Source organism: Neovison vison, chromosome 14 (assembly GCF_020171115.1).
Source record: "Neovison vison isolate M4711 chromosome 14, ASM_NN_V1, whole genome shotgun sequence".
In the NCBI taxonomy this organism is placed as follows: domain Eukaryota; kingdom Metazoa; phylum Chordata; class Mammalia; order Carnivora; family Mustelidae; genus Neogale; species Neogale vison.
The window spans coordinates 8,564,782-8,586,199 of record NC_058104.1 but is presented as its reverse complement, the minus strand read 5'-3'; the positions used below and the strand labels follow the sequence as shown (position 1 = coordinate 8,586,199).

The window sequence follows — 21,418 nt, the reverse complement described above, 5'->3', positions numbered from 1 at the left end:
CTTTTGAATATGTGGGTTAATCAACTGACACTGTTTTCCTGGAAGCTTCTACTTGCCTGCAAAATGACCTTGCAGTATTAATCGGAGATGAAATCGGAGAAAAACAGGGGAATGAATCAGGACAAAAGGGAGCAGAGCTAGGGAAGGAGAGGGCGGGCTGAATGGGAGGACAGCAGAGGGAGCACCGGGAGAGGGTGGGAATGCACACATGGGAGGAGGGTGGGGGGGGGAGACCAGAGGGAGCAGAACAAGTTAGGGAAGGAAGGGAGAGGAAAAAAGTAACGTAAGGGGTCACAATTCACAGTTGTAGGATTTGATCATCCAGTAATTAATATGAAGGAATATACATTTTAAAAAAAAACATCATGTGGGGCACCTGGGTGGCTCAGTGGGCTAAAGCCTCTACTTTCAGCTCAGGTCATGGTCCCAGGGTCCTGGGATCGAGCCCCGCATCGGGCTCTCTGCTCAGTGGGGAGCCTGCTTCCCTCTCTCTCTATCTGCCTCTCTGCCTATTTGTGATCTCTATCTGTCAAATAAATAAAATCTTAAAAAACAAAACAAAACAAAACATCATGTTCTGTTTCTAATATTAAGTATGAGTTTGAACAAAGGGAATAGAGAGGTCTCTCATAGAAACGGTAAGTGGTACTAGCCCACAAAGGAAGACATATACATAGTTAATAAAGGAAAAGTGAATACTCTGGTTCTGTGAGAATTTTAACAAGTCCACAGTGAGTGGACAGCACAGGAGCTCTGGCCTTGGCACGTTACAGCGGTCTTCAGACACAGGAATTTCTCGCCCCCAGCGAGAGGAGCACAGAGGTGCCAGCGCTCCATTGTCACAGATGAGGGTGAGGAAGCAGCTGATTGGGGCATTAGTAAACGTACCTAAAACCTTCACTGACAGCCCAGGGAGAACACCCGAGAACAGAAAAGAAACTGGAAACAATTCTGGATATGGCCCACGAAGGAGATGATGTAAAAAACCCAAATTTTACAAATGCAAAGCTGATCCTGTCATTAAACCAGCACATTAAAACACTGAAGTACATCTTTACTGCAGTTAGATTCAGTCTGTTGTTATTTTTAAATTGAGAATGAAAATTGTCCAATGCACATGCACTACTTTATAGCCGTTCACATTTATCTAGGAAAAAACCCAAGTTACTACAATTCTATTCTTTGTTTAGCAGGCTTTAAGAGCCCTTTCTAGGTGGGCCTGCACTACCCCACAGAGGCCCCTGAATGCAACCACGGAAAGCTGAGTAGTACCTACATCCTAACTTTAGTGATGAAATCACTAGAAATACCGAACCAGTCATAAGAGAAGGAAATCGGTCCACTTCTTTTGAATTCCAAGCCAAAGTCCTTGGTTACTGGGATAATTCCCAGACCGTCTGCTACTAGTGTTTGCTTTTTGAAGTTATCATGGGGTAGGTAATACCCAGCTCAGAAACACAGATCAGTTCTTTGGCTTATTTTTCAGAATCTGGTCCAAAGAGCAAGTACCAAGAAACCACCACTCGGTTAGGTCTATGGTTCAAAATAAAACCTGAGGCTTCTTTAGTAACTTTCTTTCTTCAGTTCCCTTCACTCACCCTCCCTCTGTCCTCCCGAGGCAGAAGTCTCACTGTGGCTATCCCATAACGCAACTCATTTGAGAGCTGCTTTGCAGTACGGTCTTCCGGGGACTGAAGGAAGGGGACAAATGGGAATGTGTGTCAGTTGCGTCACCTTGTCTTATATGGCTGATGCCTCTGAGAGCTTGTTTTTGTTCTTACTACACATCCAGGAGCAGACTTCTCCGGAGAAGATCACCATTAGGTTTGGAAATGGGGAATCCTAATTGCCTGGGAGCAGTGCTCATGGGATGGAAGAAGACAGAAAGCCCACGGAAGGATGACTGTTAAGTCCAAGAATGCGGCCCTAGGTTAGGATTAGACTGAGGATGATTAGGTCTCACTCGAACCTCTAGAATAGGAAATACAGAATCCATCCCCTTGACAGAGGCGCCTACACTACAACTGATGGGGACTGGAGAAGAATGGCTGAAGAGGTGAGAACTCAGAACTTAAAAGAGTATTTCTGATTTCGAACAGCAAAAACTACCTAAAAGTAAAAAAATCCACTTGGAATCAGGGACTCACAGTTTCAGGCTCTGAGGGTTAAGCGAACACAAACGTGCTCCCGCTCTATCTAGCCTGAAGAAAAGGGGCTCAGTAGCCTCTCAATCCTTGTCAACTCTCAAGTGAATACATCAGAGATCGCACAACTAACGAAAAAAAGAAGATGCAAAACAATCTTAGACAATAATCCTGCATCAGTCTTACCCTGGGAAAACACGTTCCCATAATTCTCCTGCCTGTTGTCCCTATTGAGATTCCTCCGAGCCAGGTTCTGACATCCCCATTCCTCCAGGATGAGGGACACGGCCATGTCCTCGATCTTCACCATTGCCTGAAATAATACGAGATCCCCACACTCAGTTCTCCCAAAGCTCAGGGACAACCCCGTCACCCAAACTTGGGAGTCAGGGACAGAGTTGACTGCAAACCTACAGGATGCTGGGAAAGAAAAGGTGATCATGCCAGGTTCTGGTGGATGGGGAGGGCGGGACTGGGGCCACTCTGTGGGAAGGGGCATCAAGATGGTGTCCGGGGTGGAGGGAGGTAAAAGAGCTCCAGGAAGAGGCAGACATGAGGGTCTCAGGAAGGCAGAGGGGCCCACCGCTCACCTGGGAATCTGCTGTGAATAGTGCAGATGCCATCGCCTGGTCTCTGGGACTCCCCTCGTGATGAGGGGCAGGAACGTGGGTGGCAGGGAGAGCTGAGGGAGGAGAAAGGAGCTTTGAGTAAAACCACCTCTGCTCTGGCCTCCCCTCCAAGAAGGGCCCGGGGCCTCTCTTTCCTGCCCCAGCACGTGTGATGTTCAGTGTTCAACTACAGAGTAGGTAACTGCAGAGAAGCTAACGAAGAGAAAGTATGACCTCTGCTATTCCAAGTCACAAGGAGTCATAAAAGGATCCTTAAAATCACCTGGTCCAATCCCTTTCATTTAAAGAGGGGGAAACCAAACACCTAGAAAGTCAATGACTTGCCTAATGTCACACAGCTAAGAGTAGCAGAGCCAGAATTACAACCCGGCTTCCTAGTCTTCCTTATCTATGGAAGTGGGTAACTTCCAGTCCATGATTCAAGTCTGGCTCACCACTTAATTTTCTCCAGTCCAAGGAACAGCACCAGAGCATCAAAATCTCATTCAGTTGTGCAAAATATAACACGAGCGTTAACAATCTTTAGTGGTAATATCTTGAAACACAGGGCACAAAGAGGGGGTCCTTTCTGGCCATTTTTGGTCCTCCTACTTTTCTCCCTCACTTAGCCACAGTTTTCTGACTAAACGTTCTGTAAGGCTCAAATGTCGATGAGACATTTGCTAGTTCGCAGAAATGTGGGTCGACACTGACCTAAGACAAGATGTCTAGCAGACGATCACTGCTGACGGTCACACACGATCCACTAGGCCATGTGTAAGAACAACTATACAGATTTTTAAACTGCAAAAATTAAAATCTTCCCTTGCCAAGCTGTATTAGATTTGGAAATGTTACTGGATAAACAGATGATGTTACTGAGCTGCAAAGACGAAAGAGAAATGAATTTGAAACTGATTACTAAACCTTGTAACTATTTCAAGCCACACAGTTATAAAGCAAGCTAAAGCAAAATGTGCAGAAAGACCAAGTAGTTAGCATTTTTACCTTCTGAGAATTAGGAAAAAGACTCTGGAAGAATAGCCCGAGAGGGACTTGAGGGTAAAGGCGTATGGCTGAATTCCCTGCAAAACTATTTACTAAGCATCAACGGTCTGTGCCCAGGTTTCTAAAACTGCTACGCTGGGGACAGGAAGCTCTAATCTGGCACTGAAAGCTACCAATATCCTCTTCAATTTTCTGCTTCTCTCCGTGTAGAGCATGGAAAAACCTCCCAAACCCTGTACAGGACACGCGTGGGACTGGATGGACAGTGGTGTGGATCAATCATCACAACGCACTGATTTACAGATTTCTCCAGAATGCACAAGAGGAGAATGTTTTCTGAAGTTCTAATATTCCCGCCTTAAATGTCATCACAAATGAACCCTGGCTGAGGAATGTGCCTCTATCCACGCTTCTTGAACAACGGGATTTTTAATATGTTCTTATTTTTACTGATAGTCTACATACCTACTTTGATTTCTAAATTAGTTAAGGATATTGTTAATATTTCCCCGAAAGGAAAAAAAAATTTAAACTGATTTTTACGTATGACCTTGAAATGATTTTTCTCATGTTCCTGAAACAAAAACAAAATGTTTTTTCCATCCTTTTCTCACTGTTTAAAATTTCTGAAAGCGAGAAAAAGAGGCTATACTACATTTTTATACATTAATAAAATGTATTTTAAAAAATGATCCTTTTCAGGCGCCTGGGTGGCTCAGTGGGTTAAGCCTCTGCCTTCGGCTCAAATCATGATCTCAGGGTCCTGGGACCAAGTCCTGCATCGGTCTCTCTGCTCGGCAGGGAGCCTGTTTCCTCATCTCTCTCTCTCTGCCTGCCTCTCTGCCTACTTGTGATCTCTGTCTAACAAATAAATAAAATTAAAAATAAAATAAAATTAAATAAAAAATGATCCTTTTCAAGGTAACTTATGATATTAGCCAGTGTTTCAAAACCCAGGCTGGAAATATATTACCTCTTCCCAGCAATTTTGTGTTAAAAAAAATATAAATAAATAAATAAAAAAAATAAATCTGCTGGACATTCAAAATGCTAACAACTCCAAGAATAATGTAATGTCCACCAAAGTACATGACATACATTTCATTTACCTTCTCAGTAACATTATCTTCTGAGGTTGGTCTGTAAATTAGATTCTCCCCATATTTAGTAATAGGGACAATAATGTATAATGATTAAAAAAAAAACCCATCTTTTTTTTTTTAAACTACAGGCCCTCAGCAACACAGTAAGGGCACCCCCACCCAGTTGTTTTTTTTTTCCCCACATGAAACCTTGCTTCTTACCGCGTGACTGTAAGAGGCGAGGTTTCCGAGCTGAATGCTTGAAATGGGACTGGGTGGCCTCATGATGAAGGTCAAAGCTCGAGGACTCCTGCACTGGATCCAGAGGCACCATCCCCCTTGCGAGCATCTCAGGTCCATGAACTTGACCTGGCACCTGAGGATAAACAGGGTGGGCTTGTGGGTAAATCACTTTTAAAATAGGAATTTAAACAAACCAAAAGCTGGTAAGCGGACCCATGGACGCAGGAGCAGGAGGCCGGCACACCTTTTAGCATCCAAGCAGAGCAGAAAGTCACCACCACAAGGACGACGAGTGCCAGCTTTCCACTGTAACTTGCTCTTTGCCCCCAGCTTAAAGCCCAGGCACTACTTACAGAGAATCGGTTTCACCTCGTCTTACCTGCTGTCCTGATAAATCAAGCTCCAAATCTTCCAGGAGGGTCACGGCCTCCTCCCCACTATCGGGACGGTATTCCTGCAGCCAGACCTGGAGCTCCTTGGGCAGGATGGAAAGGAACTGCTCCAGCACCAGCAGCTCCAGGATCTGCTCCTTGGTGTTGATCTCCGGCCGGAGCCACTGATGACAAAGTTCCTTCAGTCGACTCAGAGCCTCCCGAGGCCCAAAAGTGTTCTGGTAACAGAAGTGCCTGAACCGCTGGCGGAAAATCTCCGGGTCGGGAGCAGGCGTCTCCTGCAGGCTGGAATCCTGCCCCCACATGTGGTCTTCTTCATCTTCCTCTTCTACCTTCACTATAACGATCCCATCCTTCTCCTGGGCAGCCTGCGGGGACAGACCTGTGGCTTCCCTTGACTCTGCAGTCATCATTCAGGCTCAGGGGGTGGACTTGATCCAAATAGGGTCTGTGCTCTCCTTCCTGGCCTGGGAGATGTTCGCTGGTATGTTTCAGCACCGTTCCTGACACAGTAAACAAAATTATTAGTACTTTTATGAAAAGTGACCTGTGTTATTAGCACTTCACACAGAGCTGGACATCGAGGCACTGAAAACACCTCTGAAAAGCAAAAGAAAAAGCCTCCAGAGGTGCACTGTTTTCACGGTCACTTTATATATTAAGGTTTGCAGAGGGGTTCCTGGCTGCCTTGGTCGGGAGAGCAAGTGACACTCTTGACCTTGGGGTGCTGAGTTTGTAGGGATTACTTAAAAATAAAATCTTAAAAGGGGTGCCCAGGAAGCTCAATCAGTTAAGCGCCTGATTAGGCTTAGGTCATGATCTCAGGGTCTTGGGATCGAGCCCCGTGTTGGGCTCCCAGCTCAGCAGGGAGTCTGCTGGGCCCTCTCTCTCTACCCCCTCCCCCTGCCTGTGCTGTCTCCATCTCTCTCAGGTAAAGAAAATGATTTTAAAAGATTGTATTTATTTATTTGATACACAGAGAGAGAGATCGCAAGTAGGCAGAGCAGCAGGCAGAGAGACGGGGGGAAGCAGGCTTCCTGCTAAGCAGAGAGCCCAATGTGGGGCTCGATCCCAGGACCCTGAGATCATGACCCAAGCTGAAGGCAGAGGTTTACCCCAATGAGCCACCCAGGTGCCCCTTGGGTAAAGAAAATCTTAAAAAAAGAAAAAAAAAATGGTTTGCAGAGAGAAACCTCCACTAGGCCAATTCAAGCCTTGGGACTCTGCCTGAGTCCGAACACCTAACCTTCCGGGGGATGGCAGGTTAGGACACCAGAGACTTAAGCACTCAGCCCGGTGAGAGAAGAGCCTTAGCGGGCGCCAGGCATCAGGCTTCAAGCAGTCCTCGCATCCTCTTATTTCCTCCCCCAGCAGCCCCAGCAAGGAGGCACAACCACTAGTGCCGTTTTACAGATGGCGCGTTGTGACTGCCATCAACACCCTCCCTTGGTTCAATGCTGACCGGTCCCATGTCACTGAGTGCATCCCAAGGAAAAAGTGGGAGCCTCCCTCCCCCACAGAGAGCTGCCAAAGTGCCCTCGTTTCACGTGCTCACTCTTAGATACTGTGGTATTTCCCAGTTTATCTGAGACCAGTTATGTGGAATAACAGATTATTTTATCTACATTGAATGAATCCTTTCATAAGAGAGAAGAACGGGGGCTAGGCAAACTGGGCGAAGGGGGTCAAATGATAGACTTCCGGGTCTCAAATAAATGAGCCACAGGAATATAATACACACAGTGGTGACCAGAGTTAGTAATACTGTGTCATGTTATCTGAAAGTTGCTAAGTGATCTTAAAAATTCTCATCATAAGAAAAAACATTCGGGTGCCTGGGTGGCTCAGTTGGTTTAGTGTTGGTTTTGCCTTCGGCTCAGGTCATGATTGTAGAGTTCCAGGATTGAGTCCCACATTGAGCTCCCTGCTCTGCAGGGAGTCTGCTTTTCCCTCTCCCTCTGCTGATCCCTCTGCTTGTGCTCTCTCTCTCAAATAAATAAGGAAAATCTTAAAAAAAAAAATCTTTGTTAAAAAAAAAGCAAAAAAAAATCTGAAATTTCTTTCTAGATGTTAACTAGATTTACTATGATCATTCTGCCCAAATATCAAATCATTACTTTGCATACCTGCAACTCCCATATTGTTATATGTCAATTACAGCTCAAAAGAAAAGAAAAAAGACAAGCAGCCTAAAGACTTTGGCAGAGAAACTACAATTTGAGGAAATGCTAATGGTGCAAATACACGTGAAGAAACAAACTGCACAGATGAAGCTTCTATCTACAGAAATGTCTTACCCAGATTAGGAAGTAAAAACCAATGTCAATCTAAAATCAAACAAGATGTCAACCAATAAGTAACAAAGTAGCTGGAAAAAAATGTTACAAAAGACTATTATGGGGCACTTGGGTGGCTCAGTTGGTTAAGCAACTGCCTTTAGGTCAGGTCATGATCCCAAGGATCCTGGAATCGAGTCCCACATCCGGCTCCTTGCTCAGTGGGGACCCTGCTTCTTCCTCTCTCTCTACCTACTACTCCGCCTGCTTGTGTTCTCTCTGTCAAATAAAAAATAAATAAATAAATAAATAAACTATTATGGTAATAGTCCTATGCTGGGAAACAGTCTCCACTGTTATGTAATTTTAACTGCCAAAAATGATACTCAGTATCCTGGAAAAACTTCATCATCTATACACTTGAAAAACAAGTAAATATTTCCTACTGTTTAAAATCTTCCAAATGAAGAATTTTATGAATCTTAAAAATCTGGTTTTTAAAAACATGAAACACCTTTTGATTTTTTTTTTTAAGTAGGCTCTATGCCCAATGTGGGGCTTTAACCATTGATCTACAATATCATGCCCTACTGACTGAGCCAGCCAGGCATCCCACCTTTTGATGAGTTTTTAAGAACAGGTGATTTAAAGGTATGGGAAATGGAGATGCACTAGCTGAATTTCAACAACCAAAATTTGGCACAGTGGACAGGACCAGTCATGAGTTACTAAGCGGAGCTGACAATGTGTTTTCTTCCACTTGAATTGACAAATCTTTGTGAGGTTTTCTTTTTCAATTCAACAGCACCAAATTCAAGATTTAGAGACAGAGCATCCAACTGCTGTACCATCCAAAGCCAGAAATTTTATTTATTTATATTTTTGAGATTTTATTTATTCGAGAGAGACAACACAAGTGGTGTGGAGGGGCGGAGGGAGAAGCAGACTCCCCGCTGAGCAGGGAGCCAGATACAGGGCTCCATCCCAGGACCCTGAGATCATGACCTGAGCCGAAGGCAGACACTTAACCAAGGGAGCCACCCAGGCGCCCCTCAAGTCAGGAATTTTAAACTAGCAAGGAAATTTTAATTACATGGCTCTCATGAAAAAGATTATAAATAATTTTGATGGAAAAGGAATCTTGTGCATTTAAAGCACAAAAATTCTTTTTCTTTTTTTTATTATTTATTTATTTGACAGACAGAGATCACAAGTAGGCAGAGGCAGGCAGAGAGAGAGAGGAGGAAGCAGGCTCCCCGCTGAGCAGACAGCCCGACGCGGGACTCGATCCCAGGACCCTGAGATCATGACCCGAGCCGAAGGCAGCGGCTTAACCCACTGAGCCACCCAGGCGTCCCCCAAAATTATTTTTCAATAGCACAATTTAATGTATTTTTTTGGTTTTATTATACAAAATGCTGGGATAGGAGTGCATGTATACAATTCTTAAAGTAATTTTTACAGATAGGAGTGTGTGTCCAAAAACAGGTTTGGAGAGGACTGTTTTTTGTTTTGTTTTGTCTTGAGCGGTATGCTTCATGAATTTGCCTGGCATCCCTGTGCGGAGGCCACGTCCATCTTCTCTGTATCATTCTAGCTCTAGCATACGTGACGCCAAAGTGAGCACTGGAGAGGACTGTTTCAGTGGCAAAAACTATGACTTTAGTCTGAGATTTACCACACAGATTAGTTTTTCTATCTTAACTTTTTTGCCCTTAAAAAAAATTAAAGTCCTTATTAAAGTAGCAGACTATGAGGATGATAAAAAAAAAAAAAACCCCTTCAAAAAGGCTTTCTATATAAACTGAGAGAATGTGGGGATTCAGTCCTTTTTTTCCCCATGATTTTTAAGCTGGTGACGCCCAGGGCAAACCATCCTCCAGCCCTGCCCACTGATTTCCTTCAGACCAGTTCTGCACCCACCGCCCTTGCTGCAGTAAACAGATGTTTCTCAACTTCAGAGCGGCTTTTGTAAAGTCCTTCCAGCTACAATCATTCAAATTCCTAAACATCTCCAGATCTACAGTAGGCAGAGTGTCCTCCTAGACTGCGGGGAACACAGAGATGACTCCTATTTTTACATAAATAATTATAGTACAAAGCAGAACGTGCCAACCGTTCTAAGGAGGTTTCAACACCAGCGCTAGAGGAGCTAGCGAAATAACTCATGTGTCAACAAGGCAGCTTCTAGCAAGAGGCACCCTGGAGCTGGGGCATCAGAATGGCCAAGACCTCCCTGGGAACGCTTCCTCCACTGGAAGAGGCAGTGAGTGGGCAGGCCGAGAAATCACTCCTAGCTTCTTCTCAACTAGAGGCTAAATAATTCCTATGAGCCTTAGTTTCTCTAATTTCATTCTGCAAAGTCAAAAGAAAGACTACCTTTTCCTGCTACGCCTCCCACGATTACTTTCCACCACCCTAATTCAGGCTCCCCATCTCCCGTCTAGACTGGTGACAGGGTCCCCTGGTTTCCCAGCTGCAATTTCTCCCCAGTCCAACACGAACGACAAACCGAGGTTGGTGCAGTATTGTCAAAGAATGCTTCTGGTCATTCCCTCCTTCCCCTCAATTCGAGTCAGTGAATCCTTCGTTATCTACCAAGTTCATGTTCAAAGAATACACCCTATTCTACTTTTCCAGTCTGATCTCCCACTACTTTTGTTAGTAGTGACTCCCCCACTATGCACGCGCATGCGCACACAGATACACACACACACACACACACACACAGACACACACACACACACACACACAGACACACACACTTCAGCCCATCTGGCCATTTATGTTCCCTTCGCACAAGGTGTGATGTTCCCTCTTCAAGCCTCTGCTGTGCACAATTTCCCACCGTAACAACTTTGTTGGTCCAATTTGTACTTACTCTTCAAAATACAGAATCTCTCCTGATATTCCAAATTAAATAAGATACCTTCCTCTTTTGAACACCCTCGATCTTTCTCTCTTCTTATTTATGCCATGTATATTCTCCTCATATTATCTGGGCTGCAGTTTCTATCACTTCCCAACTAAATTCTAAGCCCCTCGAAGACGGAAAAGTCGTCTTTGTACTTACCCGTTAGAGGACCTGGCAGTTTAATTCCAGAAACAAGAAGTACTCAAAATATCACCTCTCCCCCTGTAACTTATTTCCTGTTAGTGGCAATTAGTGATCAGATATTCTACTAATACCTTAGTCACTAAAACCCAGGATCTCACCTTCCTGGATTCCTCTCCTTACATGGATTCAAGGAGAACTGAATTCCTTGCTTGGTCTCCAAGCACCGGGGAGAATGGTCGAGATCCATCAGGTCCCCCTTCTCTTTGCTTCCCTGCCTTCCCTCCCCTTCCCACTACTACATGCCCTACCTTACGCTCAGATTATTTTTACCAAAACCCGATGCCTTCCAGGCACCGCCCCCCAGTACCTGGTCCTAGCTTCCCCTCACAATTCACGGTCCATCATCGATTTCTTCCCCTCTCCCGCATGAGCCTTCTCTAACCACAAAATGAGAATCTTCTAATGAGGCCTTGGATTCTTTTTTTTTTTTTTTTTTTAAGATTTTATTTATTTGACAGAGAGAGATCACAAGTAGACAGAGAGGCAGGTGCAGAGAGAGAGAGAGAGGGAAGCAGGCTCCCTGCTGAGCAGAGAGCCCGATGCGGGACTCGATCCCAGGACCCCGAGATCATGACCTGAGCCGAAGGCAGCGGCTTAACCCACTGAGCCACCCAGGCGCCCCGAGGCCTTGGATTCTGATCGCCATCCATTTCTCCCAGCGCAGTCAGTGTCTGGAATTTCCTCTCCCAGTCTCCTCTGCCTTTTGAAATCCTCCTCATTCTTCAGAGCTTAGCTGAAATGCCACTCCCCCCTCATCGTTGTTCAATTCAAGAACATTCGCTCAGAGGCATAACGGTAAGGGCGGGTGTTCACTGAGCGCGGTCCATGGACCAGATCCGAAGTTTTGCACGGAACAGTCTCAGCAGAAATCAGCTTCTATTATCACCTCACTTTACAGTGCCAAAACTCAAGTTTACTGACGTTAAAGAACACACCCAAGGTCATACAGCAATTAAAGGGTAGAGCCAGGATTTGAAATTCCGTCTGTGGGACCCCTCAGTTCAAGCTCTAACCATCATACCAAGCTCATTCGGTAAAGCACAGTTATCTCTGTGTAAGCAAGAGCTACTGGGTACACACACATTCTTTTCAAGAGGGGGGGCTGAGGAAGGTGTCTGTGAAGGATGGCGACCCAGAACGGGCCTCATCTGTCACCTGCTGTTTTTACCAGACAGCAGTGTGGCTAAGGAGACACAGCAGGAGATGCGAGTAGGAATCATGTCAAATCTAACGGGGTGGTGGGGGTGGGGACCATCCAACAGGAAAACTGAGCAGGACAGGTGCGGAAACTAGCCTAGCATCATAAAACTCTATTTTTATGAAAATTTTATCCTGTCTCAGCTATACTAAGGAGGAAAAAGGAAAGGAATCTTGATCTGTGTTGCACGCAGACCAGAGTTTTAAAGAGTGCGATATTTTGGGGGGCAGTTGGCTGGTTCAATCGGTGGAGCGTGCAACTCTTGATATTGGGGTTGTGAGTTTAACCCCCATGACAGGTGCAGAGCTTGCTTGGTGGGGGGTGTTAAAAAAAAAAAAAAAGAGTGGGATACTTCTTGAGTCAGTGGGACTCAAAAGGAAGGGACTGAAGAGGAAGAGAGACCCAAAGGGACAGAGATGAGGGCGCGGGCACATTCCCTCTGCGCCCCCCTTGGCAGGTCCTCTTCCCCAACTCTGGACATTTCTGCTCCTGCGCTGGGGAAGAAAAAGTCCCAATGGCATTTGAAGGGCTGGGTTTTACTTTAGGTTTCTCAGACAATCTCAGCAAACAATCTTTTCTCCTCTCTCTAAACTTCTGGCCCAAATGCTCTCTGCCAAGCATCTGCCATGGAACGTTCTTATCTTTCTCTGTAATTTAAATTTTCATGCTCCTTCCTCAACTGGACTAGTGCTAGGGGTACGCTTCTTTGTCTCCTTACTAAAGTAAGCTCTACTCTACGCCCAAAGTGGGGCTCGAACCCACCCACCTGAGAAGAGTCACCCGCTCCACCAACTGAGCCAGCCAGACTGCCTCGGCCAGGCTTCTTTGTACCTCTTGGACCACTTAGTACCATTCCTTGCGAACATTAGTTTTTAAGAATTAATTGACTGAATTTGTGGTGTTACTATTTTTGTGCCCACACCTGCAGCACTCGATACTTCCCTCAAATTTTAGCCCCAGGGGCTACCTGGAAGAGTTTCAATAAGCTGAACCACCACTTACCAGCCGATAATTTTAGGCAGGTTAATCTCTCTCTGCATTTGTGCAATGGGATAAAAAACGTTCCTCTCCTCACAGGGTTGTGCGGATTACATGAGTTAACAGATATAAAGCAGCTATTTATTTATTTATTTATTTTTAAAGATTTTACTTATTTGACAGAGAGAGCGTAAGTAGGCAGAGAGGCAGGCAGAGAGAGAGAGGGGGAAGCAGGCACCTTGCCGAGCAGAGAGCCCGATGCGGGGCTCTATTCCAAGACCGTGCCTCAGCTGAAGGCAGAGGCTTTTAACCCACTGAGCCATCCATGCGCTCTGATATAAAATAAAGCACTTAAAACAGGGTCCAGCATTTGGTAGGCAAGAGAGAGGTGCTTTAATTTTTTCAATAAACAGTAAGAGAGATAACTGTGCTTTACAATTCTCAGCCCGCTTAAAAGACTAAGCAACAGGAGAATTCCTGTAATACTGAAAGCAGCAAAGGTTGGAATACCTACATTCTAGTCTCCCAAAATAAGTTACACACCCCGAGTGAGTTATTTAACCTCTCTGGCACTTAGTATCCTTATCTGTCACATGGGGGAGGGGAGCAGAAAACTACCTCTGGGATCCCTCCGAACTGAAAAACATTCTGACACCCTATCTGACTGAGATAAGATTACTCCCAGCAACTGGTTTTCACCGAGGATGAATATCAACAATTTTCTTACAAAAAGGGCTTGGAGTTACAAGTTCAGTTTATTTCAAAGGCTGTCTTCTAAACAGGCCAGTCTTTTCTAGGGCACAGTCTTGAAAGTTTAAACAAACTGCATGCCACCCCATTCCGATTTCTGAACAGAGCTTTAAAAAAAAAAACAAACAAACTAAGATTTTATGTATTTGAGAGAGAGAGAATGCAAGAGAACACAAGCAGGGGGAGCAGCAGGCTCCCCACAGAGCAGGGAGGGAGCCCAACCCAGCTCTCCATGCCAGGACCCTGGGATCATGACCTGAGCTGAAGGGCCGAAGGCAGACACTTAACTGACTGAGTCACCCAGGCGTCCCCCAATTTTTTTTTTTTAGTATGAAAAGGCTCCCTTTAAAAGACAGCCACCTACCCAAAGAATACCAAGTACCTCAGAATGACAAGGTAAAATTTAACATAACCAATCACCTAATTGTATTTAGATGCAATATAAAGTCAGAAAAAAATTAAATGTTTAGATCAAGTAGAGAATCAGTAAAAGACTACGTATATTAAGAAGTTAGTTTCCTTGTTTATACATTAACACTGGTGAAAACGGCCTGAAATAACTAACGGGCACCTTGCACGATAATTCGGAGACAACACAAACTCGGAGATATATTCTGGGGCAAATTATCATTCTGGTTCCCTATGTAATGTAAGCCATTTCTCCACATTTGGCCAGCATATATACCAACAGTACTTCGTTGATCTGGTTACAATGAATGCTCCACAATTCCATTCAACAAGTATTTACTGACCACCTCCAATCCGCCCTGCACTGGCCTGTACAATAAATGCTTTCTTTGGTCCCAGGCCATGTAACAGCCACTCTCTATAATGAAAGTATCTTATTGTGTGCCAGAGGCACTGCAGGAAAGGGAGGGGAGGGGCGCCGTGTCGGGCTAAACTGTGGCTGAATTTTTCAGTTACACGGACCAAATACTTTCAAAGTTGGAAGGGCCTTTGAGAAAATCAAGTTCATTTTATTCAAAGATGACAAAACTGAGAGCTGGAGAAGAGTACTATCCAAGGTCACTCAGGCCATCAGTCTCCTAGTGGCCTGGTGCAATTTCCACAAACTCCCTTCACTCTTCACCCGCCCCAAGACAAGCAATGAGTAATCCAGAACCGGGGAAAAGAAAAATCCACCTAATCTTCCGGACAGATCATTTTTAAAGGTCTTCACAATATTCCGCAGGACATAAAGCGAGTGGGATGTATAAAATCCAAATCACGTCTTTATCCACGCTAAGCTTCAAATACACTTTTAATAACCGCTTGGGGGTGGGGGTGGGGTGAGAAGCAGGTGATTTGGAAACACGTAAGCGGCACCTCGGAACGTGTCCATTGCTCAGCCTTCCGCATTTTTCACCTCGAGGTCCTGAAGGATCCCGAAAAAAGAAGCAACAACAACAAAAACTCCCCAAACCCTTTCACTGGAATCAAAGCAAATGGCGACGAAGGGAGGGCAGTAATATCAGACAGGGGTCGGCTCAATCGCGAACCCGGTTCTCAGAAACGTCAAGTGACAATGATGACACTGCGGGCGAGGGGCCAGGAAGGGGCCCGCAGACGGCTTCTCCCCAGGTCTCCGTGCACTCCCGGCCACTAGACCCTCGCCCCCTCCCCGCCTGGGCCCGGGGAGCGGGTTGGGGCGGGTTGGGACGTCTCCCGGGGGACGGCGCTTCCAACCGCCGGGTCTGGGGACGGACAGGGGCTTGGGCTCTCTCCACATTCCGTCCGAGCCTCCTGGAGGGGACCCCGGGGCCGCAGCTGCAGAGCCCACCCTCACGCACACACCCTGCGGCGCCGCCCGCCCTCCCCAGAGGCCGGCCCCAAGTCTCACCGTGAGCCCCGGGAGCGGCCTGGGGCCGCTGGGCGAGAAAGGGGAGCTGACTCTGGGGCTCAGGCCGGCCGAAGGGCGCTGCACACGGACCTAGGCCCTCCCGACGCCTCGACACAGACACAATGACTCACAAAGGCCGGAAGTGTGTCAGCACCTCGCCTTCCGGGACTGCGCTGCACTTCCGGGTTCTCTCTAGGAGCGCGGGAGGATTTGGCATCTCGGTTGCCGAATCGCTGGACCCGGCTCCCGGCCTCGGAGCTCGGCTCTAGCTTCCAGCCGCGAGGCTCCCCCAGCCCGGCTTGTGCGCCGGGAGTTAACGCGGGGGACGGACGCGAGGCGGGGTTCCGAAGTCCCACAGACAACCAGGCTGCCCGGCTCCCACAGCAGTCCATATGATAATTCGATTTCTCCTGTGCTTTCCATCCAGTAATTATAGTTATTATCAAGCAATAATAATTCTTAGTAATTGCATGCCTGTGGCAGAGCCGCTGAAGCAAGGGTGTGTCAACAGAAGACGAGCAAAAGGAAGCCGGGGTGTCTGGTTTCACAAAACTGCGCTGCCAGCTTCTCTCTGGCCCCGGAGACGTCGTCCAATGGAGTGCGTGGTGTTTTCAAATATTTTGGCCTGTGGACATAGGATGTATTTCCACAATCAACGTAGATATATATATAGATAGATATAGATATAATATATATTATTATATTATTATATCTATTATATATATAATAGATATAATAATATAATAATATATATTATATCTATATCTATCTATCTATCTATATATATAGCACGTGTTTTGTCCATGTGGCATATGCTACTACAGCAGTTTGAAAGGAGCTTACTCTGAAAACTTTCGCCCTCCGGGTGCTTTCACAACCTACAACAACCCTGGCTTTCACTTTTACCTGAGAAATTCAACTTTGCTCCACTTTCTGTGCTGCAAGGCTGGCCGGGCTTTACCGGCTGCAGATTTGCTCTGTGTTCCAAGTCAAGTTCAGGAGAGGGACTGAATTTAGCAGTGGATCCATGACTCCTATCCCTTGGGAGGGATCACTTGGGGGAAAAAAAAAAAACTTGAAAACTAAAAAGCAATTACAGGGGGCGCCTGGGTGCCTCAGTGGGTTAAAGCCTCTGCCTTCAGCTGCTGTCGGGTTGGTCGTGGTCTCAGGGTCCTAGGATGGAGCCCCACATCAGGCTCTCTGCTCAGCAGGGAGCCTGCTTCCCGCTACCCCCCACCCCTCGCCTCTCTGCCTACTTGCGATCTGTCAAATAAATAAATAAAATCTTTATTTTTTTAAAAAAAAAGCAATTACAGTATCATTAAATGAAGATCGCAAAGTGGAGAAACGAACTCACTCCTAATCCCTTCCCTGTCACCACTTACCCCCTTTCTCTCTGCTTTCAGATATATGTCATATCTTTATTTATATTATTATTTTTTAAAGATTTTATTTATTTATTTGACATGAGAGAGAGAACAAGCATGGGGGAAAGCAGAGGGAGAGAGACAGGCAGGCTTCCCGCCAACCGAGGTGCCTAATGCCGGGTTGGATCCTAGAACCTGGGATCAGGACCGGAGCCGAAGGCAGACGCAGAACTGATTGAGCCACGCAGCTGCCCCATGTTTGGGGCTTTTTAATAACCTCTCTCTAAGCTTTCAGTTTTTTAATCTGTAAAATGATGATAGTTAATTACTAATAATTACAATATTTGATAATTATTGATAATAACTGGTAGCTGATCATGGTGACGCCAACCTCACAATGTCTCTGTGTGAGTTAAATGACTGAATGTGTATAAAGTTCACAGCAAAGCACTTGGCACATGGTGAACACTCAGTGTTACTCACCACGATTATTGTTACTTATATCATAATCAAAAATAAGAAAAGGAAACCACAGCATTGACATCAGGATGGGGGAAAAGAGACAATAACCAAAGAAGACACTGGTGGTAGAATTACGGGAAAAGCAAAACATCTGTGCTCATGATCATTAAAGACATCTCGGATTATTTCCTAAGGACAGAATCCAAGAAATAAGATTGCTGGTCCCACACGTAGTCAGAGGGTCTACATGAAATCGTGCTGGTGACCCCAAGGTTCTACATCTACTGGCAAATAGCCCTGGTAGTGAGAGCAGGTGACATCCGCATAAGAGTTTCGAAAGAACTGGAAGTACCACTAAATGTAATGATTTACTATTACAAAGAAACAATGTACTTTAGGCCTGGCAGGTTGCCCAGAACAAGTAAAAGTTTCGGGAGGGCACTCCAGAAACTGTGGGCTCTTGCTTGGGAAAACTGGTGGGGTTAATTCTGAAGGGACACATCTCCAAGTGTGCTGCGGACACCAGGCACTAGGGCTCTTGGGGTGTTTTCTCAAGTATCTAGTGATTTCCTGTTGTGAGCTACTCAGGGTTCTCCCTGTGGGAGCCAGGTGGGTGCTGGGTCTAGAATGAGAATCTGTTTGATTCAGTCTTGTACCCAGAAACATGAATACGTTGGGGTCACTATTAGCTAAATTTAGCTAGAGGGCTGGCTCACTGGTGGAGCACGAAGCTCTTGATCTCAGGGTTGTGAGTTCGGGTCCCATGCTGGGTGTGTAGATTACTTAAAAATAAACTCTTTAAAAAATATTTTATTGGGGGGTGCCTGAGTGGCTCAGTGGGTTAAAGTCTCTGCCTTCGGCTCAGGTCATGATCTCAGGGTCCTGGGATCAAGCCCCACGTTGGGCTCCCTGCTCGGCAGGCAGTCTGCCTCCCTCTCCCACTCCCCCTGCTTCTCTTCCCTCCCTCACTGTGTCTCTGTCAAAATGAATAAATATAATCTTTTAAAAATGTATTTTATTTATTTGAGAGAGAGTACGAGCTGGAGAGAGGCAGAAGGAGGGGGAGAGGTATGGCCTGATTTCCCGATGAGCGTGAAGCCCGACATGGGGCTTGAAACCCAGAACCCTGAGATCATGACCAGAGCTGAAATCAGATGCTTAACAGATTTTAGATGCCCCTAAAAATAAAATCTTTTAAAAAATGTACTTGGAGATTCTTTTGGTCACTCAGTGTGATTTCAGGTACCAAACCTTTGTCAGAGTGGCCTTGTGCTTAGGAATTTTCCAAGACCCAAAATAGCAACATATTCCCATAGTCTTCTCTGGTGTGGGTTTTACTTTTATCCACCTTTTGTGGTGTTGTCCTTTGAGATTCCTAGCTTTAGGCAGAAGACTCAATCCCTGGCTTTGTCTCCCATCCCCCTTACATGTGGCCTATTAAAACCCATATTCTGGGTGTCAGAGAAGAGCAGACACTCCAGGGATAAGTCTCCCTGAGGATGTGCTTATCCCTCTGGATTACGGCTTTCTTGTCATTTCTGGTCTCCAAGGAATTCCCTTACTTTTCCATCAGCTCATTCATGAGTAAGTAGAAGATGGTTTTTGCATGGAACCCATCATTTCTCAGTGCGCTATATGGAGAGGGTTTCTCTGCTCATCTTGGCTGCCATATGGCCAGAAGTGGAAGTCTAGGAGGATATATATTTAAGACTTGCGAGTCTGAAAAATTACAGATGGCGTGGCTGGATTAAAAGAGGCTTGATCATTATCTTAGAACACTAGAATGAAAAAGCGCAAGCAGAGTACAAAGGACAAATACCAGGAGACCAACCATAATAGACTCTTAAACACAGGAAACAAACAGAGGGTTGCTGGAGGGGAGAAAGGTAGAGGGACGGGGTAACTGGGTGATGGACATTAAGGAAAGCACGTGATGCCACGATCACTGGGTGTTATATAAGACTGATGAATCACTGACCTCTACCTCTGAAACCAGTAATACATTATATATTAATTCACTGACTTAAACAAAAAAACAAAACAAAACAAAAAACAAAGGACAAATACTTAGAGATACTACTTTGTAGAGAAGATAATGTGTTTATGGATCTTATTCTGGCGGGACAAGCCCTCCATGAGTGCTTGCTGATTGGATGGAAGCCAGGGAAGGGAAGAGTTGGACGGAGTTTTTAGTTGGTTGAATTAACAGACCCAAATCATATTAACAAACTCCCAGCAACTCTGAAGGTACTCTCCAGAGCCAGCTGTTACTGGGTTCTCTCCCATTTCCTGTTCAACAGGATCCTTTTATAGGTACTTTATGCAAACTGTTTCCTGTTTTATCAACGTTATATATGGGAATGTTGGGGACAGAAAGTTGGATTTGTACATGACCCTAAGCCAACAGCATTAACTTGGATGTTGAAGGAGGAAAAGCAACCCTTTTCCTGACACCCATGCCCCCAAACAAGGAATGGGTGAGTTAAAATGTAATAGGGCCAAATGTTCTGCGTGCAGATGGAAAAGTCTACAACACATCCTGTAGCCACCATCCATGATGGAACATCTGGAAAAAATAAGTAGGAAAGGACTGGATGTGGAAGATCGAGCTTTTGACAGCAATAGTGGTGAGCAAGGCCCAGGGCTCCTCATGGGCTGTGAACTCCGAGTGAGCCAAGAGTGTAGTTCAATAGCAGTTGAGCAAGTCTTGGCCATGGACAGCAGCACACAGTCCAAACATGAAGCAAGAGGCATGGCTTCCTCTGCAAAGACTAGGACACCTGGGCACAGGGCTTTGCCTTCTAGGCACCTGGACAAGCCAGAGTGCAGGGAGAAGGAGATTAGCAACACAGGGAAGGAGCCTTGGAAGCTTGTCTTCTAGGTTCTGCAAAAGCGAGGTTGGCTTAGATTGAAGTAGGAGCTCGGGAGGGAGGGTGTCAGCAGGCCTGGTTCATTCTGAGGCCTCTTTCCTTGGTTTGTAGATGGCTGTCTTCTCTGTCCCGTCCATGTGCCTTCATGTGGCCTTCCTGCTGTGTCTGTATCCTTTTTTTTTATTTTAAGATTTTTAAAAAAGATTTTATTTATTTATTTGACAGAGAGAAATCACAAGTAGATGGAGAGGCAGGCAGAGAGAGAGAGGAGGAAGCAGGCTCCCTGCTGAGCAGAGAGCCCGATGCGGGACTCGATCCCAGGACTCTGAGATCATGACCTGAGCCGAAGGCAGCAGCCTAACCCACTGAGCCACCCAGGCGCCCCTATTTTAAGATTTTATTTATTCATTTGACAGACAGAGATCGCAAATAGGCAGAGAGGCAGGCAGGGAGAGAGAAGGAAGCAGGCTCCCTGTTGAGCAGAGAGCCCGATGTGGGGCTTGATCCTAGGATTCTGGGATCATGACCTGAGCTGAAGGTAGAGGCTTTAACCCACTGAGCCACCCAAGCACCCCACCATAGTTACATTTTTTTCTTTTTTTTTTTTTTAAAGATTTTATTTATTTGACTGAGAGAAATCACAAGTAGGCAGAGAGGCAGGCAGAGAGAGAGAGAGGGAAGCAGGCTCCCTGCTGAGCAGAGAGCCCGATGTGGGACTCGATCCCAGGACTCTGAGATCATGACCTGAGCCGAAGGCAGCGGCTTAACCCACTGAGCCACCCAGGGGAGATCTTTTAGGATCTACTCTCTTGGCAAATTTCAAATATGTAATACATGCAATTAACATTAGTTGCCATGCTGCACACCGTGTCCTCATAACTTACTTATTTTTTTTATTAATTTATCTATTTGAGAGAGAGAGAGTGTGCATGTACAATTGGGGGAGAGGGGCAGAGAAAGATCTACGCTGAGTGTAGATCCTGACATGGGCTCATTCCCACGACTCTGAGATCATGACCTGAGCTAACATCAAGAGTTGGTCAATCACTCAACCAACTGAACCATCCAGGTGCCCCTTATTT

At 45.7% G+C, this 21,418-nt stretch overlaps 1 protein-coding gene across 3 annotated transcripts in view; it reads right to left on the bottom strand.

Moving 5' to 3' along the window:
- ZKSCAN1 (zinc finger with KRAB and SCAN domains 1) overlaps positions 1-21,418 on the bottom strand; it is a 47,493-nt gene that overhangs the window by 6,974 nt on the left and 19,101 nt on the right. Inside the window, exons 1-5 of one of the 3 annotated variants that reach the window (XM_044232690.1) lie at positions 15,638-15,779; positions 5,465-5,980; positions 5,065-5,218; positions 2,735-2,826; positions 2,331-2,457 (exon numbers count right to left, since the gene is read on the bottom strand). In XM_044232690.1, coding sequence (XP_044088625.1) covers positions 2,331-2,457; positions 2,735-2,826; positions 5,065-5,218; positions 5,465-5,890 — 799 coding nt within the window. In that variant the 5' untranslated portion in view covers positions 5,891-5,980; positions 15,638-15,779. Of the gene's footprint in view, positions 1-2,330; positions 2,458-2,734; positions 2,827-5,064; positions 5,219-5,464; positions 5,981-15,637; positions 15,780-21,418 lie in introns of those variants that run through there. The other 2 variants (XM_044232691.1, XM_044232692.1) reach the window with 2 other exon arrangements.